General features: G+C 44.6%; 7 protein-coding genes across 12 annotated transcripts in view; 3 read left to right on the top strand and 4 right to left on the bottom strand.

Moving 5' to 3' along the window:
- Window positions 1-1,578: 1,578 nt before the first annotated feature.
- Window positions 1,579-23,654, bottom strand: part of LOC117589326 (zinc transporter foi) — a 28,397-nt gene continuing 6,321 nt past the window's right edge. The window contains exons 1-6 of one of the 3 annotated variants that reach the window (XM_034281172.1): window positions 10,030-10,598; window positions 4,031-4,633; window positions 3,601-3,964; window positions 3,368-3,537; window positions 2,261-3,298; window positions 2,028-2,198 (exon numbers count right to left, since the gene is read on the bottom strand). In XM_034281172.1, coding sequence (XP_034137063.1) covers window positions 2,028-2,198; window positions 2,261-3,298; window positions 3,368-3,537; window positions 3,601-3,964; window positions 4,031-4,453 — 2,166 coding nt within the window. In that variant the 5' untranslated portion in view covers window positions 4,454-4,633; window positions 10,030-10,598. Of the gene's footprint in view, window positions 2,199-2,260; window positions 3,299-3,367; window positions 3,538-3,600; window positions 3,965-4,030; window positions 4,634-10,029; window positions 10,599-23,654 lie in introns of those variants that run through there. The other 2 variants (XM_034281174.1, XM_034281173.1) reach the window with 2 other exon arrangements.
- On the top strand, window positions 11,907-13,053 carry LOC117589332 (pyrimidodiazepine synthase). 2 transcript variants are annotated; one of them, XM_034281182.1, is made up of 4 exons: window positions 11,907-12,021; window positions 12,078-12,658; window positions 12,717-12,838; window positions 12,907-13,053. In XM_034281182.1, the coding sequence occupies exons 1-4, from the start codon at window positions 11,994-11,996 to the stop codon at window positions 12,935-12,937; spliced, it is 762 nt and encodes a 253-aa protein (XP_034137073.1). In that variant the 5' UTR covers window positions 11,907-11,993; the 3' UTR covers window positions 12,938-13,053. The 2 variants fall into 2 exon arrangements, with proteins under 2 accessions (XP_034137073.1, XP_034137074.1); XM_034281183.1 differs by lacking the exon at window positions 12,907-13,053 and having other exon boundaries at window positions 12,717-12,839.
- LOC117589333 (pyrimidodiazepine synthase) lies at window positions 13,085-15,160 on the top strand. 2 transcript variants are annotated; one of them, XM_034281185.1, is made up of 3 exons: window positions 13,095-13,228; window positions 14,363-14,949; window positions 15,005-15,160. In XM_034281185.1, the coding sequence occupies exons 1-3, from the start codon at window positions 13,198-13,200 to the stop codon at window positions 15,134-15,136; spliced, it is 750 nt and encodes a 249-aa protein (XP_034137076.1). In that variant the 5' UTR covers window positions 13,095-13,197; the 3' UTR covers window positions 15,137-15,160. The 2 variants fall into 2 exon arrangements, with proteins under 2 accessions (XP_034137075.1, XP_034137076.1); XM_034281184.1 differs by lacking the exons at window positions 14,363-14,949; window positions 15,005-15,160 and adding an exon at window positions 13,457-14,260 and having other exon boundaries at window positions 13,085-13,228.
- Window positions 15,124-16,153, bottom strand: LOC117589334 (pyrimidodiazepine synthase). Its single transcript, XM_034281186.1, has 3 exons — window positions 16,007-16,153; window positions 15,379-15,947; window positions 15,124-15,322 (listed from the first exon to the last, which is right to left on the bottom strand). Exons 1-3 carry the CDS (start codon window positions 16,032-16,034, stop codon window positions 15,188-15,190), a joined length of 732 nt encoding a protein of 243 aa, XP_034137077.1. The 5' UTR covers window positions 16,035-16,153; the 3' UTR covers window positions 15,124-15,187.
- On the bottom strand, window positions 16,226-18,133 carry LOC117589335 (pyrimidodiazepine synthase). Its single transcript, XM_034281187.1, has 2 exons — window positions 18,037-18,133; window positions 16,226-16,979 (listed from the first exon to the last, which is right to left on the bottom strand). The coding sequence occupies exons 1-2, from the start codon at window positions 18,062-18,064 to the stop codon at window positions 16,285-16,287; spliced, it is 723 nt and encodes a 240-aa protein (XP_034137078.1). The 5' UTR covers window positions 18,065-18,133; the 3' UTR covers window positions 16,226-16,284.
- LOC117589328 (protein glass) lies at window positions 19,349-23,654 on the bottom strand. Of its 2 annotated transcripts, XM_034281177.1 has the most exons (7): window positions 23,585-23,654; window positions 21,798-21,906; window positions 20,688-21,736; window positions 20,134-20,630; window positions 20,017-20,075; window positions 19,850-19,951; window positions 19,349-19,772 (listed from the first exon to the last, which is right to left on the bottom strand). In XM_034281177.1, the coding sequence occupies exons 2-7, from the start codon at window positions 21,872-21,874 to the stop codon at window positions 19,523-19,525; spliced, it is 2,034 nt and encodes a 677-aa protein (XP_034137068.1). In that variant the 5' UTR covers window positions 21,875-21,906; window positions 23,585-23,654; the 3' UTR covers window positions 19,349-19,522. The 2 variants fall into 2 exon arrangements, with proteins under 2 accessions (XP_034137068.1, XP_034137067.1); XM_034281176.1 differs by lacking the exon at window positions 23,585-23,654 and having other exon boundaries at window positions 20,017-20,069; window positions 21,798-21,964.
- Window positions 22,105-23,532, top strand: LOC117589337. Its single transcript, XM_034281189.1, has 2 exons — window positions 22,105-22,308; window positions 22,366-23,532. Exons 1-2 carry the CDS (start codon window positions 22,158-22,160, stop codon window positions 22,797-22,799), a joined length of 585 nt encoding a protein of 194 aa, XP_034137080.1. The 5' UTR covers window positions 22,105-22,157; the 3' UTR covers window positions 22,800-23,532.

Consider the following 23,654-nt stretch of genomic DNA (forward strand, 5'->3'; position numbering starts at 1 on the left):
AAAAACTAAAAAGAAAACCGCAAAACGCAAAAAAAACAATAAATTGTGGCCAGTGTGACCGCGGAATATATCGAAAAAATTTACCGCACAACTCTCAAAAATATACCAAAACATAACTTCTTATTTCAAGCTATACCGTAAGTCTTAAATAATTTTCCTTGATATTGATGTTCTATTTTATATTACTAGCTAGTTAGGAGTCTCAGCGCTAAAACTTTAATTTTATGTAGTTCCTGAAATATTTCTAAACTAGATTGGCTACTTTTCACAACTTCCTTTTGTTGAATTGTTAACAAAAAAGGTTCAAAGTAGAACGTTGAAGTTGTACAACCACAAAAAGTATTGATAAAATTAGCGAACTAGCAGCCCTGACTGCTTTAATTAAATGTCCTACTTGTTAAATTGTTACTTTGATTTATAACAACTGCAATTGAGAGGAAAATAGCTAATCAAAACCAAAGCTGCAGTGGTATAAAACTGACCTACAGATAATTGTTATGTGACAGACAGATCCTGCCTGCCTGCCCGCAAAATTCAAACACAAATTATATTCATTCGCTCACACATATTCTGTTTACGAAGGTTGAGGTGGAAAAACATTTATTTGATAATTTAAAAAGTGTTTCAAATAAACTTAAATGTAGCAAAATACGCGCCATTATGCATGTGCTGTTGGTGCACATTTACACGACACACATACATTTATGTTTATTCATTTATTCGTATTTATTAATATTATTGTAAACATATTTCGTTTAGTCGTTTCAATTGCCTTTTGCTTGATATCACCAAAGTAATTTTACATCAATTTCTTCAAAGTTCTAGTTCTCCGCTTCCGCATCCTTTAATTTCCGTTAGTCGTAGTTTTTCAGTGAGCTTACAGCTAGGTTTATTCATAGGTTTTACTGCCTCTTTAGCATATAGTGAAAATATTGTTAGTTGCTCAGTTTAAAGTGATAGTTTTCTGTATACATATGTGTATGTGTATGTGGCTGTGGTGTGTGTGTGTGGGGTGTTTGTTTCGCTCATCAAAGTCGCACCATTTTACAAATGTTTTTTTTAGTTACTCATTTTGAATCACAATCACTTTCGTTTCGTGTTAGTTGAGTTCGCAAATTACCAACAAAAAGACATACAACAATCAAATCAAAAGTAAACCATAAAATAAGGGCAATGCAAATTAAATATACATTTTCGACTTCTTTTATTTTACACAAAAAGAATCAAAAATTCAACGAGAAAGTTCGTTCAAGAGATAGTTTGGCAAAAATTATATATTAGCGTGATTTTAGAATAGTTTTTGTTTAAATGTATTACAAATACGATAATAAATTAAACTTAAATGGGTGGCAGGGGCTGGAGGGGATATAATACGCTACGAAATCTTTAAGTAACAGCTGACATTTTGCTTCATAGCATGTGGGTTTAAACCTCGCATAAAGTAAACGTCTCGTGCACACTCTACGACTACAAAATACAAAAAGAAAACCTATATATGTATATAGTACGTGTATATATGTATATATATATATATAGATGTGTATATATCGTAAGTGTTTTTAGGTTCTGTTTCCGTTCTTAGTGTAGAAGATCAGTAATCAGTGGATTCGCTCCCATTCTCTGTAAATGTTTTCTCTTGCTATTCTCAAACGCAGTTTAGTAGCAAAAAGTTAGGAACAAAATTTAACTGCTTGTTGCCTGTTTGTGTTTGTTTCATAAACTGAATAACAAATGCCTTTTCTTGTTAATTGATAACCTCTTGATCTAGCTGTATGTGTGTGTGTTTGGGTGCGTTGTGTTGTGTGCAGGTTGTAACAAAAAGTCTTTTTAAAAAATTAAACAAATAATAATTGGAAAAACAAATCCTAGGCCTCACGGAAATTCGCAAAAATGCAGTTAACACACTAAATGGGGATTCGCTGCAATTCACATATAATACGCTACGCTACAAGATTCGCTGCGATTGGTAATTGGTGGTTGATTGGTTTGTTAGTTGGTTGGTTGTATCCTTCCCTAATGTCTAGGCTCTAGTGCACGTGCTGATGGTGAGCAGCACTGGGCGGCGCAGTGCCAAATACGCTCATCAGATCACCCTCGAAGAGTGCAATAATCAGCATAATTCCCACGCCACTAAGCATGCCCAGGATCTGTAGCAGAAACTGGGTCAGCGACTTGTGTGAGGCCGATATTTCAGGCATCTATAAAAAGAAAATATAATTAGCAAAAGGTAAAGTCTAAATGCACATCGCTCTCAACCTACCATATCGACCAGGGCAATGTATATGAACAGACCTGCTGCAACGGCAAACATCCATTGGGCCACATCCTGTGACTGGCCAAACGCAATGCCAAAGATCATGCCAATAAAGCTGAGGACACCAGTCAACAGATTGTAGTACACAGCCGATTTCACCGACATGCCCGCCTTCATTAGAATGGCAAAGTCGCCCAGCTCGTGCGGCAGTTCGTGACAGAAGACGGCCAGCGAGGTGGAGAAACCACCGGCAATATTCTCGGCAAATGCCGCACCAATGGCCATGCCATCGGTGAAGTTATGCAGCCCATCGCCCATTATGATCATCCAGGCCACGGCGCTCAGCGTCTCTGGCGGCGAATGGACATGTCCATGTCGATGGCTATGGCCATGATGCGATGACTCGTGCTCCCTCAGTATGACAGTCACATGATCGTTCTTCCCGTCCTTGCCACCATCCACCGCCTTGCTGTTGCTGTTCGAAGCGGCATACACAGCATTCCCATCCAGATCCGTGACAATCGTATTGTTATCCTGCACCTCCTGATGCGGATGCTGCTGGTGGTTGTTATGCTTGTGATTGTGGTGGTTCATTTCCACACAGTTTGTGTGCAGCGTGGAGAGCAGCGACTCTGCGGCAGCTGCCATTTCGCTGGAGCCATCGTGATCGGAAAGTCCATTGCGTAACTCAGAGGCGGAAGCCGCATCGCCGCCTGCTCCTGCCGCAGCGGCGGCCACACCATCGCCTGGCAGATGCATCCACTCGCTCTGCTTGTTGTTCATCGTAATCTCATCGTAGCAGTACGGATAGGAGCTGTACTTTTGCTTGCATATCTTATCACCAGCCCCAGAGTTGTTCACCGATGAGTCCGGATCGCGCATCACCTTCGCACGCGATGGCTTCTTGGTCTCCTTCTTCTCCACGCTCTTGCGCCACTCGGAGATCATGGTCAGAGCATGCTCTGTTATGTAGAAGAAAATGATGCCGCCCAGGCAGCCCAAACCCTTCATGATCATGCCACGCTCATCCTGTCCAGCCAGCGACTGCCAACGAAAGAGAAACATAGAAATTAGCAAACGTAAAAGATGGATAACAAATCCTTTGCTACTCACATGCGGCAGTAAATGAAGCAAGGCATCGCCCGTCATTGTGCCCACGGCCAACGACACCAGATACTGGATTATGTACTTGTAATACCGGGAACCCATAAAGGGTATAATGGCCACGCCGACCAGGCCGAGTATGCCGCATGCAAACACCGAAATGAAGGCATAAACCCACACTGAAATGGCAAAGAAGTTTGTTTAAGACAAAGAACAGAAAGCAGAGAGCAGACTCTACGCACCATAGAACATTTCTTTTTCTGCTCCCAGCAGCTGCTCCGTGCTATCAATCTCCGCCAGCACATCTAGATCTATGCAGCCACCAGATTGTGCCCACAATTCGTGCAGCAGCACGGGACATAGATGCAGCACATCTCGCTCGCTGAGTGTAAAGTTTGTGCTGGCCTCTAAGCTTTTGCTACTGCTGTTCTGTGGCAGCTGGGGAGCGCACACAACATTGGAGTTGGTGCCATTGTTGCTTAGGGTGCAGTTCTTTAGCTGAAGCTCCTGTCCTTCCGTCTCCTGCGGCTCCTCGCTGTGACTGTGACTATGATGGGAGAGATCGTGGGGCTGGACATGTTGCACCAGGCGACTAGCAGGCACGCACTAAACAAAGCAAGGAGAAGTTAGTTTGAGACACTCGCTAATAAAGAGCATTAATGCGCTACTTACGGTTCCCTCGCTGGCGACCATTGAGGGCAGATTGATCTGCTGCAGGAAACTGTTGAAGCCACTGCTGTCCATCGCCTCCTGCTGTGCCATCAGCTTGTCTAGAAAGTATCTGGTGATCTGCGGGACTTGCGGCTTGGAATGGCCATGGCCGTGACCATGGCCATGCTCCTCCGCATGCCGCTTGTCTCTTCTCGAGGGCGGACTTGTGCTGTAATTTTGGGTATCGTCGATAGCTAGCTGCTGTCTCTGATCGGTGGTTTCACTGGAGGGACTGGAGAGTCTGGCGTAGACGCGCGCATTTAGCTGCTCCTCGCTGTGCTTCACTGTGGCGCCTGCTAGCAGGCTCTCCACATGATCCTGGCAATGCAGGCGATGGGCACAGAGGAGGCAGACCACACAAACGGCCATTATGTGACGCGCCATCTTCTCGGCCGCTTATTCCTTCGCCTCTCTCTGCGACACAAAACAAATGCTAAACAATTGTGGTTGATGCTGATTCCTTTTTTGTTGATTCGGTTTACTGGCCAGCAATCATTATAAATATTCAGTCAGTCAATCAATCGATCAGTCAATCAATCATCAATTCACGCGCTCAGTTCTGATCTGCAATAAAACGTAAAAGAACAGAGTAGGGAGGAGATTAGACAAACAACCAACACAAACATCGATCTGGTTACATATTTAGATTCGACTCCACTCTAATCGTTAGCTCGTTATCCCCAGCCCACACTCATTAGACCACTTACAATACACCCAACCCATTTGCCTGCCTGCCCCATTTGGTGGCTCATTGCATAACCAAAATAGTCGTCAGTCAATCACTCAAGCAGAGCGGAAGTTCAAGTTCGTTTGGCGGCCAACTAATGTAGGAGATGTGGATGTGGATCGACACCAGCCAAATATGGGAAAATGTTCGATAAAAGCAGACAGCAGACCAAGCAATCAATTGGGCGGCTTTCAGGTGCTCAAAACATTGCCCATAAATGGAACTCAATTTCGATGCATTCTGTAGCACGTTTTGCGAGAGAACTACAGCACATCAATCATTGATCTTGAAGTGGGAAAGGCGTTTGTAATAATGCGTTAAAGAATGATCTTCAAGCTGGAAACACTTTCGCTCAGGAATCCAAACAAATTGCTCCCAAAGATCTACTTAAAGATCTTCAAGTTTGAAACACATTAGGAACCAAACAAAACTCTTTCTTTTAGACACTTTCCACTTGTTTTGGTACTCGTTTTCCATATCATCAATGTCCAATCATAATGCAAAACATACACAATATCTAACTTGTTTTTCCTCATAAATTGTTAGTACTACCTTTAATTGCTTCCACATTTATTTGTGATAACAGCAGAAGAGAGATGCGCCATTGTTTTTGATTAGAGTTACCTAAAGTACACTCCATATATGAACCCCTCACTTTTATTATATATTTCTTTATCAGGGGTGCTTCTGGCATTGTTCTGGGCTGGGGTCTGGCCTGCTCGTTGAGCTGCAAACGTCACCGATGCCATGCGTTCGCCTCGATAAGTGAACCTCAAATGACGGCACGCGCCAAGAGGCGAGACTTTTCAAATTTCCACCAAACCGAAAATGACTGAAAATTGCTTTGTTAATGTAACAACTTGTTGTTGCTGCTGCTGGCTGTTATTACACTTTTCATGCGGGGGGCACGGGGCAGACCTCGGACAAAATTGTTGCAATTGCGCATTAATGCCACAAGCTCCACGACAGTTCCTGCATTGCTATCCAATTTATTGATAAAACTTGGGCGAATATTTACGACACAGACGACGGTACTAGGAGGGGTGATGGGGGGATGGAGTTGTGCCGCTCAAACGGAAACACGTGGGTGGCCAGGTGGGTGCCGGCCTGCTGCCTGCCTGCCCGGCTATCGACTTAATAAAAAGGGAAAGCCAAGCCGAAGCCAAAACAAACGTCACTGTTGTACATTGCATAAGGGGCGCAAGCGACGAGGCGCGCCAAGGTCACACAGGAAGTGGGTGGCGCGGCCCTGTCATTGCACATTCGCCATTGACAAGGACACGCATTGGCCCTGAAGGTTGCGCAGGATCAAGGTGGTGCATAGCAGGAGGGATTCATACAAAAGGTTGCGAGTTCATTTAAAGACCTGCAGCACTCACTTGTTGAGCAAATTGGAAATGTTCAATTAAAGTTTATCACACTTCCGAGCATGTCCCTCCTGTCTGTCCTTTTATGATCAATTCTGCAGCAAACTTAATTTCGTATCAATAAAAATCAATCAATCAAAATAAAGTATGCAAAAAAAAAACTCTTCCAAAATCTGCGCCAGAAATGCCAAAAATCTGACCCCACAATTCCCGTCGCCCAATCAATCCCTGCAGTCAGTCAATTGGTCAAGTGATGGCCCCGCAGCTGCCGCCGCCATTGACTGATTTGTTTTATTATTTGTTACTTTATTTCTTTCATGGTTTTCTGTGTTTCTTTTTTTTTGCGTTATCTGTTTGTAATCAAGCCTCATTTGAATTCAGTTCGCGTGATTTTATTTTTTAAATGAAATCAGTGAGAGAAAAACTGAAATTGACTGTGCCTCACTTCTCACTGAATGTCTGTTGAGCGCAGTGGGATTTCTGTTTCATTCGGTTGTGCCAATAAATTTAGCAATTAAATTCACTTTCTTTGTGTTGCTGGCACGCATGCGCACAGCCGTCGATTGGTGTTGCAATTAAGTAGAAAGATATTCTAATAGCTTCTGCGTACCGTAACCCATTTATTACTACAATGTGCAATAGCTATTATAGCACTCAATATTGAAGACACTGAACCCGATCCGTAACGAACCGAACCGAACCGAACCGCACCGCACAAAGCCGAACCGCCAACTGAGCAGCGCGCCTCACTTTCCGTGCGATTTATAAGCCCAGTTTCAATTGTGGCCATAAATGTATTGGGGTGTGTAGGGGGCACACATTAAAGCATGCCCAAGATCGGAGGGAGGCGTGCAATACTCGATGGTTACGGAGGGGGCGTGGCTGATTTCAGACCATGGCTAAAGCAAACAAAAAGAGAACATTCCGCGAGCTACTCCAAGTTTGGACCACGCTGTGGATGGATTACTGCACTCTGAAATTAATCTTGATTTATTGATGGGAAATGTCAATATGTTAATGCTTTTATTTAAACAGAATCCGACACTTTAAACTTTAAATTGGTGTTTGCTAGAATTGTAAATCCTCATGTGGCGCTATGCTTAAGATTTTTGCCACTTTTCAGTAATTTCAGTCAGTCAAAAGCGTAGTTGCTGACTCAATTTTTCCATTTCTCCGAAATTTAAGTTTATATTTTATAGCCACGTCATTATTACAATGTAGGACTTGTAGAAGAGTCACGTAAACGCGAGAAATTATTACAAAATTCCTCCTTAAAATCTTATTTAATTTACGGATTGTGCAACTTATTGAAAAGAGCGCCGATTAAATCGATACATTCACGCAATTTCTATAACTATATGCCGATCGTTTATGGCAAATTTCTACAGCGTTACATCCATGAAAAGGTACATCTCTTTGGACCTTTTTGGAGTATCTATAGAGTATTCAACTTAAATGAATTCATTTCCATGGAAACCCTACTCCAGCACGACATCTTTGCATCGAATATGTTTACTTCAAAGAGTCTGCTCTTTAGTCCAAAAGTCATAAAAATTTCTGCCGAGTCAACGAAAAAGGCGTTCGCATGATATCTCCCCTGGACAACTTGAAACCCCCACATCTTTGCATCGAATATGTTTACTTCAAAGAGTCTGCTCTTTAGTCCAAAAGTCATAAAAATGTCTGCCGAGTCAACGAAAAAGGCGTTCGCATGATATCTCCCCTGGACAACTTGAAACCCCAAAGAGCCCTTTCTATACTCTAGAAGACATTGCCCCCTCCGTATGTCTGACTCAGTGAAATAACACATCGCATGATATCTTCAAATTATAAGGTAAAGTTTCATGGCAAAGTTCTATACCTGAAACCTGGGTGCGGACTCAACAGATTATATTTCGCTTGATATCTCCACAACATAAGTGAAAATTTTCGGTGTTTATGCTCAATTTGGTTGAAAATTCTTCGAACCCATTAACTGACTCAACAAAATCAAATTTCGCATGGTATCTCCATTTGCAAAAACTGAATTCTCTTGGTTGGCACGTTTTTTAGCTAAATTTCGCAAAGTATCTCCATTTCATAAGAACAAAGTTTTCTGCTCACTTGACACATTTTAAAGGATCAATTCGTTGATTTTTGAAGCTTATATTTGGTCTGGAAACTTTCCAACTTGTTGCTGACTCATGCGAATCGATTTTCCACAGAGATATCCGCCTTCAGAACTGAAATTTCACCACACTCACACACACACAGAGAGAAACCAATTAGAACAAATATCGCAGCTGTTTTTGGCACTCTGCAAGCCATGCGCTGACTCATCTAATTACACTTTGCATGATATCTCCCATTTGCACTTTGTTCTAACAATAGAATTTCACCATATATAATTGAGATGTAGAACTGAAATTTAAATTGCTAAAACCCTTTCCACATGACACACACACATACACACAACATACCCTGACGTAATCCATCTGCCGGCAGATCTCGCAAGCTGAAATTTCACGCAGGCAACAATACAGCGAAAGAGAGAGGCAAACAGAATGAAATAAACTTCGCTGCTACCTGCGAACGTATACCCATTATATACCTTTTATCTTCGGCTGTACCTTGGGCAGCATATCTTTTCGGAACATTAAAGAATTTCATATCGAGAACCCCACAGGTAAGCAGCAAACAAACACGCAAACACACACACGCGCACTCGAATGCGTGTGCTGTACTCGTACCTTGATTTACACAGTAATTATATTTTCTGGCGGTACAAAAACGAAAAATCACTGACCGAAAGCTCCTGGTTGGTGGAGCTTTTGAATAGCCCGACAGCGAGGGACATGATTTTTGGAGTTCTGGATAATTAGAATAGCTTTTCAAGTGTGACTTTGCAGAGGTCGATCACGTCTAGACATTTGTACATTCCGGATCGGCATGGATCTGGTTGGAACGAGGCTCTCTGGCTCTGACCTTGCGCCGCCTGCTCGTTGGCCGACTGCTTAACTACGTGAGCTGCGCATTTTAATATGCTACAGGTACGACCAGAGAGCCAGCCAGGTTGTAACGCTCTGACACATAACTGATGTTGAAGGGCCCGCCAAATGCGATAAATAATTCATTGATATAGGATACTATATGTATAGTAAACAATAGAATGCTGCAGTGTTTGCTGGGGTTTCAGTTACACTCCACAAGTCGGAAGGTGTTTTGATATTGTACCTCCATGAATAATTGATTTCTCTCACTGAACAATTAAGAGTTTGTCTACCCACCTGGCCATAGCGATAAGGAGCGCCATCATTGGCGGACATGGACAGCAGGCATCCATTGCTACCATGAATCACACTGCACACCACCCACATTCACGTTAGCCTCGCGTCCGCCGACACGTCTTAAAATAACAGACTGAAAACGTATGTGGAGCAAAACACATGTTGATAGTATATGGGTCACTGCCGATAAGCATTCTATCTCATATTTTACCATAATCCTTTAGCGTAATTAGGCTTTAATGATAGCAACCAAAATGGAAATGAAAATGGCACTTAGGAATATATAAAAAAGTAAAATCCACCAAAAATAGCATAAAAACGTGCCGACTATACATATTTATGCATGTATATCACTCACACTCATGTACGCTATGTATGTACGGTACTTATGTTAGTGTGGAGCGGGTTTCCAAATCGCAAGAAGAAGAGGAAGACTCAAAGACTCGCACATGGAAGGAAGGCGGCAGCTATAAATACACTATGAATGGGTGGGCAAAGAGGAGACGCTGATGAGGGGGGCTCGTCGCATGCATTTCCAATGCACTGAGACACACTACTTAGCTAAATAATCTTTAATTAGGCAAATATTGAAACACTTACACACGTCTATGTATTTATTGAACTGTTTAGCGCATACACACAAACACATACACTCATGTACATATACATATGCATTTATCAATTCCAAGAGTTGCAAAGATGCGCGCAGCAGCGATAGTGTTAGGGCCTGCTTGATGCTGTGCTTGCCCAATGATTACTTTGATCCCACACTCCCGGGAACGGCGGGATGACTGATGTGGTATAGTATACGTACTGGCGAGATAACGCCGAATCTTAATTACGTTGCAACAGTCCGAGATTAACACAGAAAATCTACCAAAAGAGCAACTTTTTAGCGGCGAATGGCTCGAGACAGCGGTAAAAACTTAGCCCCGAACGACTGGCACAGCGACTAGACGCCACACTCACACGAACACACACATGCACAGTTACACAAGGTGCTGGTTAACTGTAATCATCTTGAGAACTCGATTGATTCTTTAAACATATGCCAATTCTTTCATATTTTCACTTTGCACTTTAAACATATGCCAATTTCTTTTTTTTTTTGGTATTTAATCGCTGCCGCGAAATTGGATGGTGGCACGACGATGAGTCCGCATTGACCAGGTGCTTCAGTTCGATGATGGGGCTGTCGATATTTTCTTGACTATCGATGGTTGTTCATGGGACCATGCATGGTATATTCTTATAATTTAAACAATATGATGATTAGTTTAAAGTCTGGTCGTGTGCGTAAGAGTTTAACAAAAGAAAAGAATATACATATTTTATATTTTTTCCTGATAATAGCATGTTGCTGGCAGGAGAAGATTTCATGGTCCGCATTGTCGAGAACGTTGCAAACTTCTCAAAAATTTTGGTGTTTCTGGCTTTGATTTTGTGTAAAAATAAAGTTATCATAGGTTCGATTAATTAACAGTCTATTTATGACCTTTATGTTTTTTGCACTCCAGTCGAGAGCCCAGTGCCATGGTTTTACAGGAATTTCATTGTAATTTGACACAATTCATTTAAACTATGTCTATTGTTTTTAGGGTAATCTAGGATACCTACACTATTTCCACAATCGATGGTGGCCACTATCGATTTTTTTCCCAGCCCGAGTTTCCTGCGGCACTATCGATAAAGTATATCAAATTATACCTTCTCATTATAATAATATACCGTAGTCTCAAATTATATTCGTAGTTTTGTATGTTCTATTTGATTTTACAAGCTTACAGAGACTTTTAACACTGTAACAATAATTGAATCCGTTTAAAGAAGCAATTTGACGTATTTTAAATACTAATTGTTATTGGTTTGTATACCTTATGACTTAATATTTTATAAATTCAAACATTCAAATCACCCCTCCTGGAAGCAAGGAAGCTTTGTATACAGTATGTAAGTGTATGTAACATGTAGAGACACATGTATGTTAACTGATGTCATTTAAACTTTTTGAAAAATACCGCGCGCAACGATAAAGGAAAAGAAAATCTATTGTTTATCTTAAAATTGCACAAAGGGAACATAAGTAAATTATAATAAGCTTTGAGTGGTTTGGGGGGGCAGTTTTTCTATCCTTACAACATAATTGGGGGTGGGGCTAGAATCCGGTCTAGCATCATTAATGGACGGTGTTTTCATTGATTTGAATTCTTTTCTATTTTTTGTATATATATATGTATTTTATATTAAGTTAATCCATTATTTGTTATTTGAAGTTTTTATTCTACCGATCTTGCAGGAAACAAGGGAGCTTTCACGATGAGAAATTTGTGTCAAAAAAATAAGGTGTCGACAAAAGGTAAATACGTCAAAAAAAATGTCAGTGGCGCCAGGTAAATTACACGGCAATTTGCACCCTACGTGCACCACTTAGTGGTGATGGATTTCTTTCAAGCTATCGATGAGCATCAAGCAAGCATCGCTTAAATAATCATATACTCGATTACTACCCTCCGATAATATTATCAGAAACAAAACAAAAATAGATACAAATTAAACGGATAAAAATGAACGAAACTGAGCATTTTACCACTGGTATGTGTGGCTGGCCAACACTGTTGAACACATTTTCGCAATCCTCTCACTTGCAGACTCCACGAAGCCCATCCATCCCGACGATGGCGTGCTGCGGCTGTACTCGATGCGCTTTTGTCCCTATGCACACCGCGTGCATCTCGTGTTGGATGCCAAGAACATACCATATCACAGCATCTACATAAATCTGCAGGCCAAGCCCGACTGGTTTGTTAAGATGAGCAGCACCGCCAAGGTGCCGGCACTGGAACTGGTCAAGGAGAGCGGCAATCCAGTGCTAGTTGAATCTCTGGTCATTTGCGACTACTTGGATGAGGTGTACCCAGAGGTGTCGCTCTACCCGACAGACCCCTTGAAAAAGGCACAGGACAAGATACTCATTCAGCGTTTCGGGCTGTTCATTGCGGCCATTTACAAGCTGTTGCTTGACGACAATCCCGATCTGGATCTCGCCGAACTGAACACCGGACTGGACATTTACGAGAATGAACTGAAGCAGCGTGGGGATACATTTTTTGGCGGCGCCAGGCCTGGCATGCTGGACTACATGATTTGGCCCTGGTGCGAGCGTTTTGCTGCCCTGAAACACGACGACGGGACCCAAGTGGAGTTGGATTCACAGCGTTTTGTGACACTAGTGAGTAGCAACCCATGGAAATCAACGATTTATTGTATTAAATGTTAACTTTTTTCAGCTCAAATGGCGCGACTTGATGCTGCAGGATAAGGCCGTGAAAAGTTTCTATCTGGATGGGGAGACACATGCCAAATACATGAGCTCACGTCGAGCTGGCAATGCAAATTACAATATGCTCTAGTGGGTGTTTTTTAAGCTCCATCCCAAAGCAGACCCAACTAAGATTTGCATTTTTATCTCTTTCGCAGCCATGCCGCCAAGCGTGCCAGACGGGAGTAACACTTCGCTGGCAAGAACACGAAGAGCTGCATATCAAAGTTGCAGGATTACTAATGCTTAGTACCTTATATTAATAGAATTTTAAATCAAAATATTAAAATTCAATTTGAATTGTATTGTTATCGATAAATATATCGGTTCCGCCTGCACTATATAAAAGCGATAGAGCTTCCAATTCTTTGTCATTCGATAGGCAGCGCAACCAACAAAAAGTCAGCGATTTGCGTTTAAAGAATTTTAACTTGAAGAAAACCTTAAACATGTCCATACCGAAGAAGCACTTTAAGAAAGGTCAGTTCAAGGATTATCTGAAGGGCAATTCAAGGCTAGACATCACACACTTGTGGCTACATTTGAGTGGGAAATTGATTTTCTTATCGTAGTTTTCTCTCGCAAAAAAAAAGTAATACGAGAGGCAGCCACACAAATGCACTGCTTTAGCAGATCGAGTTTAATTGTAGATATGTATATACTTTCCCGCCTGACGTCAGTGGCAATTAACGTCCACATCATCAACAGGTACGCCCAAACCGGATATCCCAGAGGATGGCGTCTTGCGGTACTACACGATGCGCTTCTGCCCCTTCTCGCAGCGCGCCCACCTGATGCTGGCCGCCAAGAAGATTCCGCACCACACGGTGTACATTGATTTGAGCGAGAAGCCCGAGTGGTACACCGACTACAGTCCGCTGGGCAAGGTGCCGGCCATCCAGTTGCCGCAATTGCCGGGCAAGCCGACGCTGGTGGAGTCCCTGGTGATTGCCGAGTACCTGGATGAGGAGTACCCGGGCGAGCGCTCGCTGTTTCCCAAGGATCCGCTGCAAAAGGCCCAGGACAGGATACTCATTGAGCGCCTGTCGCCTGCTGTCAGTGCCATTTATCCGGTGTTCTTTACCACAGACCCGCCAGCGGATGCACTGAAGAACTTTGAGGTCGCCTTGGATGTGTTCGAGGAGGAGATCAAGAAGCGCGGCACGCCCTACTTTGGCGGCGATAAGATCGGCATTGTGGACTACATGATCTGGCCGTGGTTCGAGCGCTTCCCCGCCCTCAAGTACACGCTGGCCGAGCCCTACGAGTTGGACCCGAAACGCTTTGCGAAGCTGTTGAGCTGGCGCCAGCTGATGGAACAGGATGAGGCTGTCAAGGCGACTGCACTGGATGCCAAGGTGCATTCCAAGTTTATGCGCACCAGGCACGAGGGCAAGACCAACTATGACTTGGCATTCGAGCCGTTGTAGAGGAGCATCCGGCGGGGGAGTAGATTGTAAAGCAGAGATTAATGAATTGGATTCTGAATCTACAATAAATGTAGCCTTCAAATGTCTGTTTATCTTCGAGGGCATTGAACCTGAAACTTGGCCTGTTATCTTCCAATTTCCAGCCGCCGCACGAACTAACCAAAACTCTGATTACATTTTGCAGGCTCCGCCAAACCGCAGCTACCCGAGGATGGTGTGTTGCGTGTCTACTCAATGCGATTCTGTCCCTTCAGCCAGCGCGTACACCTAATCCTAGATGCTAAGGGTATACCCCATCACAAGATCTACATCGATTTGATAGACAAACCGGAATGGTACAAGGATTACAGTCCTTTGGGCAAGGTGCCCGCCCTGCAGCTGACGAGCGTCAAGGAGCAGCCAACACTCGTGGAATCGCTCATCATAACGGAGTACCTCGATGAGCAGTATCCCGAGTTGCGTCTGTTTCCCACTGATACGCTTCAAAAGGCGCAGGATAAGATTCTGATTGAACGCTTTGCGCCGGTGGTCAGTGCCGTGTATCCAGTGCTGACCTGCAATCCCAGTGCTCCAACGGATGCACTCACGAACTTTGAGACTGCTTTAGATGTGTTTGAACAGGAGTTGGCCAGGAGAGGCAGCCCCTACTTTGCTGGACAAACAATTGGCATTGTGGACTACATGATCTGGCCCTGGTTCGAGCGTTTTCCCAGCCTCAAGCTAACCACGGAGCAGAAGTATGAGCTGAAGCCAGAGCGCTTTGGTCTGTTGGTAAGCTGTGACCAAACCAAGTACAAGTTCCCCTTCTAATGCTCTCTAATTGCAGCTCAAGTGGCGTGAGCTGGTGTCGCAGAATGAAGCTGTGGGGAAGACCGCTTTGGATGCCCAACTACACGCAGACTTTCAGAGCTCCAAGCGATTGGGCAAGCCGCAATATGACATCGCTTTTAGGGCTTAAGCTGGACCTCTGCTTTATTGCTAATTTTCAAATATAAACTGGAATCGCCCATCAGGCTTCCTTGACCAGCAGATTGTAGTTGGGTTTGCCGGCGCTGCGTGTGCGTAGGAATTCGGCCTGCACCTCCGCCTCCATGTAGAAGGCCATCACAGCCGGATCACGCTTCATGCGCTCCACCCATTGGGACTTCATGGAAAGAGCAGTATTAAGGACTAAACTGTGTTATGGAGAATCCAACTCACCAACTGAGGAAAGCGTCGCTCATCGAAATTGTAATCATCGGCACGCTGCAGCTTGAGCAGCTCCAAGCGCTCGCACCATGGCCAAATCATGTAGTCGAGAATGCCCGTTTGTTCGCCACCAAAGAAGTCCGTGCAACGGCGACTCAGCTCCTTCTCGTAGGTATCCAGGCCACACCAGAAGGGCTCCAGATCGCCGCCATCGGAGGCCCTAAAGAAGGCGCCAAGGACCGAGTTGAAGCGCTCGATGAGCAGCCGTTCCTGCACCTTCTTCAGTGGATCACGCGGATAGAGCGGCCGCAGTGGATACTGCTCGTCCAGGTACTCGCAGATGAGCAGCGATTCGGTCAGCACGGGTGGACCCGGTTCGCGTACCAGTTCCAGGGCGGGCACCTTGCCCTGCGGATTCTTGTCGAGCAGCCAGTCTGGTTTCTCTGTGAGATTTATGTAAATGCTGTGGTAGGGTATCTGTTTTGCATCCAGCACCAGATGGACACGCTGCGCAAACGGGCAGAAGCGCATGGAGTACAGACGCAGGATGCCATCCTCGGGCACGTTCGGCGTGGCTGAGCCTGCAATTGGGATGCTGACTATGAGGCTGCAGGAGAGCGGAGTCCAAAGCTGTACCCACCTTTAGCCAAGTGTCTGCCGTTGCTCATGGTGTGTGCTGCTCTGCTGCGGCGTTGCAAGTGATGCAATCAGCCACCGAGACGACCAATATATAAAGAGCAGCAGCAGCAGCTGCCGCGTCCCTGGTTCGGCGGCTACCATTACCCGCCTGATCTTGGCGGCTGCGTGTCAACCTTTTGCGGCTGACACACATTTCAGGCAGTGGGAATACAGTGGAGACTCTCTGTTCTAAGACAACTTTATTCATTCAATAAATTTAAAAACTAAAATCATTGAGATCTAGGCCAGCAGATCGTAGTTGGCGTTGCCCGCTTTGCGTGACTTCCAGAATTCGATGTGCTGCTCGGGGGTCACATAGTAGGACTTGACGGCATCATCCGCTTTGAGCAGCTCAATCAGCTTGGCAATCCGGGCAAAACGTTTCGCATCAAAGCTGTACTCCTTCAGGACGAACTCAATCAATGGCAGACGCTCTAGCCAGGGCCAAATCATGTAGTCCACAAAGCCAGGCTTATCGCCACCGAAAAAGGGTGTTCCACGCTTCACAAGCTCCTGCTCGATGATGTCCAGAGCCAGCAAGAAGTCATCGAGTCCGGTGCTCTGCAGGAAGATCTTATAGAAGGCGCTTGTGACGTCACTGAAACGCTCCAGCAGGATCTTTTCCTGTGCCTTCTTCAGCGGATCCTTGGGCAGCAGCGGATTCTGTGGATACTTCTCATCCAGATACTCGGCAATGATCAGCGACTCGATGAGCGAGGGTGCACCCTTCTCTTCCGCCAGCTGCAGCGCAGGCACCTTCAGCAGTGGACTCACATCCACCAGCCACTCGGGTTTCTCGGTGAGATTAATGAACACGGTGTGATGCGGCACCTTCTTGGCAATCAGCACCAGATGTGCGCGCTGTGCATAGGGACAGAAGCGCATCGAGAACAAACGCAATTGTCCATCATCGGGCAGCACGGGTTTCGCGGAACCTACAAATAAGCAAAGTCATTAAGAGATATTTCCTACGAGCGGTCGAAATCCGTGACTGGATCATAATATCAATAAATGTTGTAGCGAGCCACATAATTGATAAGGCCTTGATTGAGACTTAATCTTATCTATTACGATGTAGTCTGTGCCATGGTAGAATTACTAATAGGTAACGTCGCCAGCTTATTCACCACGCTTGCTCGGCTCTCAGAGAGGCAAGCGCTAGAGAGAGATAGCAAACGTTTATTAATAATTTCACCATGATTTCACCGTGAGCTGGTGTTCCCTGAATCTGAAGGCACTGTGGTGAGTCCGTCATCTTATTAATAATTTCACCATGGTCTGTGCTATATCCATGTTTATAGAGCATTGATAGTAAGCTCGAGGAGAATGATACAATAAAATATCATTAGCTTGCAATATTTCCAGTGATTCAATTCACTTTCATTCGATGTATATATATAACATATATAGATTATATGTATATGAACCCTTCAATCTTCAGTTAGGGATTATTAATTAATCTTAATAAACCTTGTGATCCTTTCTGTGTACCCTAAGAAATGTCCGGAATATTCGAAGCATTGGAGTGTAGAGTAGAAGGTATATGAAAGAGAATTTCCAATTATTCAATCAATAATATTCATTACCATTGCATATGTATGTACTACGTTTCAGCTCAACATAAGCCTGCCGGTCTATAAACTCTACACACATTCCACCTATGCCTAACAGGTTTGCTTTCGTTTTTAAGTTGTTTACCCCTAAGAGTAGTCCTAAAATAGAGACTTTGGCTTACTCTTTCCCCTCAGTGATCAATCGGATAACCATAAAAGACAGTCACACATTTACATATGTTCACACTTGTTTTTGCTTTGGCTTTAGGAGTATTCAACAGTTAACCACAAATAGAAATGCCAACTCATTGTTTGTTTGTGTTCTCTTAATCAGTCGCGACGCTCGTGTTTAAGAGCACTTAGCGGAATGTTTTGAGGTTTTAATTGTTTTGTTTTTATGTTGTGATGAAATAGCAATCCACAGTCCCTGCTTTCTTACCTTTGGCGTAGTGTTTACCAGTACTCATTATGGTTTTGTTTTGTTTTACAGAGTGAAAAACTAGTGAAATATTTGCTGTTTAATGTTGAAGACAACCCAACCGGCTTTGCTGCGGCAACTGAAGTTTCTCTTTGCTGTGCGCTCTGTATTTATAAAGCTTTTCCCCGAGACGAGTGAGCTTTTTTAAACATGACTCTTACGAAATACATGCCCGCAGCAGTTCTGGCTCTTTCGATGGGTCTCGACTTGTACTCGTAGAACCGATTTCTCATTGTCCTCAGTTTATTAATTTTGCGATTAAAACGCTTTTTTAATGCTACATTCAATCTGATTCGTTCACATACACTTCAATTTTTTTACTTATTTGATTAATAATCACGCCCGGCTTTTCAATAATATTGTATGCTAACATCATACAATATATATTCATTCATATACATATATATATATATATATGTATATATTATATATCTTTACAGTTTTACATGGATTGGGGGTTTAAGTGAAACTTCCAACTACCACTACTACACAGTTACACACACACATACATACATTTAGAGACATTTAGTTTTGTTTTTCTCATTTAAAATCGGAATGTAGATCCTATTTACACACAAATTCACGAAATTCCATTCCTTTTTTGAAGTCATATCAAAAAATATACAAAATATACATTAACAAATATTGCTGCTGCATTAAAAAATATAACTGTAGTTTAATCTTCATCAGTTATTTGTTATTGGTTTTGGTTTACAAAAATTAAACGAATAAATGAATATAAAATAAGGATTTATTCGATACGTTTCGGTGTGCCCGAATACTGATTTGAAAGCCCTTGATTGATTGATTGATTTTAATGCAATTATTTCTATTACTTAAATAAGCGTTTAAAAACTGAAATTGGTAAAAAAAATCTCTAGTTTCCTAGACACTTAGCATACAGACAAAAGTAAGTTTCTGTTAATCATTTCATCACATTCAAGGGCTTTCATATTGTAATCTGCTTTTAAAAAACATTCAAGTTTAAATTTAAGTTTAAAAATTGTTCGATTGTTGAATCGTTTTTCTTTTTATCTTTTTTTCGTATCGATTGCGCGTTGTTCTTATGTTTACTTTTACTGGGGGAATATATTGTTTTTGTTGTTTGCTTAAACTAAGTTACAGTACACAAATACATACAATATACGCCTAAAAAAAAGTTCTACTCATTTGAAATTACATACAGTTTCCTTTTCGCAACTATTTTGATGTATTATTTTTTTGTTTTGCATCGTTGACTGACGATTTCCGATTTCTAAGTTTCGTTAATAGTTTCGTTTTGTTTTCTTTTTTGTATTTTGTTTGTTGCTCTATAAAATATGCAAACTTGTTGCGATTTGATCACGGTTCTTGCTGTTTCATTATACATAATATATATCCCTTTTTTGATTACTGGAACGACTTGAATTTATCGAACAAAAATGGTATTTTGATGAAAGAAGTTGCCTTAGCCATGCGACGAGGACAGGCCCGTGGGTGATGCTGTAGCAGCTGTGGCCGCCGCAACGTTGCTCCTTTTGTTCAGAATCGGTGGCTGTGTTTGGGAGGATGATGAAGACTGCTGCATTAGCGTCGTTCGTGTCGAGCTGGAATGGAACTTTGGCTGCATTTGGCTGGTGGACACTGTGGAAGAGCTGCTGCCAGCGTTGCTGCTGCTGCTACTGTTGGACACCTGCTGCTGTTGTTGCTGCTGATGGCTGCAAGTGAACAGAGTTCATCATTTGCTTGGATTTTGTGTGGGGCTAGGGTAGGGCAGGGCATTTAGGACACACACCCCTTCTGCTCGCCATCCTTCTTGCTGTTGAACATGGCCAGCTCGATTTCCGTGTGCTGACTGTTCATATGACGCACCCACTCCGCAGGCGTCTCAAAGGAACTGCAAAAGGAAAATGGAAATACATGAATTTCTCCTCTCTCTTTGGGTAACTGAAAGCCGCTTACGTGGAGCACAAATCACAGAGCAGCGTGACATGATCATGATCCATATTATTCTCCTGTTGCTGCAAACAGGAATGGGATTAAGCACAGCTGGCTCATGGCTGAGCGACCGAAACTCACCGAAACTCTGCGTCGCTTCTTTGGCACATAGGTTTTAAGCGCACGCATCGCTAGATTTGTGTTGCTGGAAGTTGTCGTTGCACTGCCGCTGGCACTGGCACTGGCCGCCATCAGATTGGTGCCCGTTCCCGGCTCGTTGGCATGTGTGCCCAGGTGACGCACCAGCGTCTTGGTGTCCTCGAACGACTTCTGGCATATCTCGCACACGAGCAGCTGCTTGAAGTTGTTGTAGTCGCGCAGCGTGTGCTCCTCGGACTCCTCGTGCGGCGTGCCTCGGTCGCGATTCAGCTCCAGCTTGACGGCGCTCATCTTAAAGTCCAGCGGCTGCTTGGGCGACAGATGCGAGTGTCCGTCGTGATTGTTGTTGCTGACATTGGCCGCTGTTGGTGGGTTGTTCGACCAGTCACTGGGCTCCTGCTTGATGCTGAGAAAACTGTGCGGATGTGGCGGTGGCGGTGGTGTGGCAAAGTGCAGCGGTGCCTCGTAGTACTCGTGAGCTGTGGCAGTAGAAATGGAATCAAATAAGTCTTCCAGCACCCTAGACCCACTCTTACCTCTCTCGCATGCACTCTCACGACGCAGGCGACGCTCGTAGACCAGACCCACATCCTCACGCTCACAGAGCGCCTGCTCCTCGTACTCTGGCCGACGCAGTGTGGTCTCCGCCGGCTCGGTGGCTGTGCCCACTGTCAGCGGACAGCTGCTGCAGCCCACTTCTGTGCATATGGACATGGCTGGCGGTGGCGCAGCTCCTATGGCTACTGCCACAGCTCCAGCGGTCGTAGACGAAGGCGGCGGCTGTGGCTCCACTTGACTGCTGGCTGCTGCATAGCAGCACTTGTCCTCGGGATCGATGGCCACCTCCTTGTTCACGGATATGCCCAGCTTGCTGCTGCTGGCCACGCTCAGCAGACCCGTGTGTGCGGCCATTTTTGGGGACTTGACAATCACGGGACTGTCCTTTGGCATGACGGAAGCGCCGAGGCCACGGAATTGCTGATGCTGTTGGGAATGATGATGATGATTGTGATGCTGATGCTGTGGCTGTGGCTGTTCCAATGCATATCTGCCGGCGCCAGTGCTGCTGCTGCTGCTGCTCGGCTTGCTGCTGTAAATGTCGCCCAGCAGCTGTGTGGACATGGGCGGTGGTGGCGGCAGCGTCGAGCGCGAGCCATTCGACACATACATGGCGCTGGCTGATGTCTCCCGCTGATGCAGATGTCCGCCATGTGGGTGATGGTGCGAGGATGTGACTGTGGTGCTGCTGCTGTTGGAAGCGCTGGAACGGCAGAGGCCGCGAATCTTCAGAATCTCGCCGCCCCGCAGCACCTCGTTGAGGATGTCGTTGGAGACGGTGGCCTCGCCGCTGTACATGTACTGCACCAGGATTTGTATGGCCCGATGGCTCAGATCGGGCGGAAGCACAACGTATATGACGCCGTTGGGCGAGGTAATAGGCGCCGTTTCAAACATCGTCGCAAAGAACTGACTGCAGGAGCTCAGTATAAACTTGTGCGCGGAGATGCCCACCGTCGGTATGTCCGAGTTGATGCTGCTGCTCGTGTAGCTACTATACAGCACCACATCGGCAAACTTTTCATTCCTGCAACGACACCAAATGAACATTTAATGGAGTTAAACCAAAGGGAATTCAATTTACTCACTTGTAAAGCGTGGCAATGGAAGTGTTCAAGTAGGAGAGATGCGAGTCCCACTTGAGGTGATAGTTTTCGGCGGCCATCTCGAGGCCGAAAGCGCCTCGCACGCCACGCACTGCAATCAATACCAGAAAATCAATAAATTGCGGCAGACTGGGGGCCAGAAAGTTTTCAAACATCTTTTTCACCTCGCCACAACCCCAGCGCCACATGTGGCGCGAAAGCAACCCTGTCCAACAGCCATATCGATTGCGCTATCGAGTGTGCCATCGGGCTTGCAGTTGGGGCCAACTGTCACCGCTAATTGTTTTGCTTATTTACAAAATTACAAGAAGAAAAGTAAAAACAAAACAAATCGCAACGACAATGAGCGACGACTTTGACTCGCGCTTAATTAGGTTGATACGGGGTAACCCCAAGCTCTTTGAGCGAGAAATCCGCAGCACACCATACGCAGTGAAGAGAAAGGACAAGGAGGAGCTGTGGCGCGCCATTGCGACATCCCTGCAAACGGATGGTAATTATGCTTAAATCTCGACTAGCTATCAGTACTTAGATCCCCGTTCCCCTGTAGTCAAAACATGCACAACCCGTTGGGAGCACCTTAAATCGAAACTGCACCAGGAGTTGGCCAAAGAGGCGCAGGGTGTGGGCTCCACCTGGAGCCTGCTGCCCAAAATGAAATTCCTAAAGCCAGGTGGGGTGGCTGTGAGAAGTCCACACCCCTCGGATGCGCTTATTGAGGAGGTACACGACGAAGAGGACACGCTGCAAGAGGCAATGGATGAACAGTGCACAGGAGGGGCTGTGGCAAGTGTTAGTGCCCAAGTACCCACATCCCCAACCCCCGCTTTAACACCAGCAGATACCATGAAACGTGTGGGGGTCCTGCTAGAAGGGTTGGGCGAGGAAGATTGCGTTAAGGCGGGAAAAAGAATCATTGCGTATTTGTGCAAATGCAATTTGCGCGCTTTAGAGTGTAAGCCCATCGATGATTTAGTTATTTAATTAGGAAAGGGAAACCCTCAACGAACTGAATAGCTTTAGATTTTGATTCTGTATTTAACCTCTGCTCTGCGTTGGGTGGGTGCTGGGGGCACACACAAAAATCGAATTCAACCACGCCAAAAACTCCAGTCCTACTACTATGACGCAGTTCAGTTTTGTGGAGCTGGTCAAAGAGTGCGCGCGCAAGCAATAACATGTCCAATGGTCCCCCAATGTCTGGATCAGTGTACGTTGGGTGGAGGGGACAGTAGGGGGTATGCGCGACGACGCCAAAACAAGAATTTAGTTTATTAATTTGATGACTTCGCGAGCGCAGACCATGCAATATTAGCGAAAACAAAAAAAAACCAAAACGAACGAAGGCGCGTCGTCGTCCTAGTCCTCCTGCACCCTTAAACTACTCTACCGTGTCCCCTCCCCAGCCCCTGCACACACCTTTGACAAAGGCCACCACTACTACTACGAACTACTCCTCTCCCTTATGGAAGCCAGGGCACCGACGCCGCCCTCCATCGCCATCTCCTCCACCTCCCCTCGCACATTCGGTATTAACACCAAATTATCGATTGATTTCAGTCACAAGCACAAACAAAAATCGATAAGCTGCCACTCAAAATCCACAAATTGTACAGTTAAGTTTTATGTTAATTTACAACCATTTGCCTGTGGCTTGCAATTTATTGTGTCAATTTTATGTTTAGTTTAAATGTTCAAATAAATGCGACTTTTAAAAATCGCGCCTAAAATGCTTCAGGGAATATTTTAACAAAAAACCAAAAATTCACCTTGGCTTTCCTTTTCTTTATGTAGCTGTTTTTGTTGTGAAATGCACTTGTAACGGTTGAATTGAACTTT

This window comes from Drosophila guanche, unplaced genomic scaffold, assembly GCF_900245975.1.
Source record: "Drosophila guanche unplaced genomic scaffold, DGUA_6, whole genome shotgun sequence".
Taxonomy (NCBI): Eukaryota; Metazoa; Arthropoda; class Insecta; order Diptera; family Drosophilidae; genus Drosophila; species Drosophila guanche.

Coding starts and splice junctions, on each gene's coding strand:
- LOC117589332 (XM_034281182.1), top strand. CDS start 11,994: ATGAACGAAACTGAGCATTTTACCACTG. Junction 12,659..12,716: donor CACAGCGTTTTGTGACACTA/GTGAGTAGCAAC, acceptor AACTTTTTTCAG/CTCAAATGGCGCGACTTGAT. Junction 12,839..12,906: donor GCAAATTACAATATGCTCTA/GTGGGTGTTTTT, acceptor TCTCTTTCGCAG/CCATGCCGCCAAGCGTGCCA.
- LOC117589333 (XM_034281184.1), top strand. CDS start 13,198: ATGTCCATACCGAAGAAGCACTTTAAGAAAG. Junction 13,229..13,456: donor GAAGAAGCACTTTAAGAAAG/GTCAGTTCAAGG, acceptor CATCATCAACAG/GTACGCCCAAACCGGATATC.
- LOC117589334 (XM_034281186.1), bottom strand. CDS start 16,034: ATGAGCAACGGCAGACACTTGGCTAAAG. Junction 15,948..16,006: donor CGGCAGACACTTGGCTAAAG/GTGGGTACAGCT, acceptor TCCCAATTGCAG/GCTCAGCCACGCCGAACGTG. Junction 15,323..15,378: donor AGCGACGCTTTCCTCAGTTG/GTGAGTTGGATT, acceptor CTTTCCATGAAG/TCCCAATGGGTGGAGCGCAT.
- LOC117589335 (XM_034281187.1), bottom strand. CDS start 18,064: ATGAGTACTGGTAAACACTACGCCAAAG. Junction 16,980..18,036: donor TGGTAAACACTACGCCAAAG/GTAAGAAAGCAG, acceptor GCTTATTTGTAG/GTTCCGCGAAACCCGTGCTG.
- LOC117589328 (XM_034281177.1), bottom strand. CDS start 21,874: ATGGCCGCCGAAAACTATCACCTCAAGTGGGACTCGCATCTCTCCTAC. Junction 20,076..20,133: donor AGAAGCGACGCAGAGTTTCG/GTGAGTTTCGGT, acceptor TCCTGTTTGCAG/CAACAGGAGAATAATATGGA. Junction 19,773..19,849: donor AAGGATGGCGAGCAGAAGGG/GTGTGTGTCCTA, acceptor GTTCACTTGCAG/CCATCAGCAGCAACAACAGC.
- LOC117589337 (XM_034281189.1), top strand. CDS start 22,158: ATGAGCGACGACTTTGACTCGCGCTTAATTAGGTTGATACGGGGTAAC. Junction 22,309..22,365: donor GACATCCCTGCAAACGGATG/GTAATTATGCTT, acceptor GTTCCCCTGTAG/TCAAAACATGCACAACCCGT.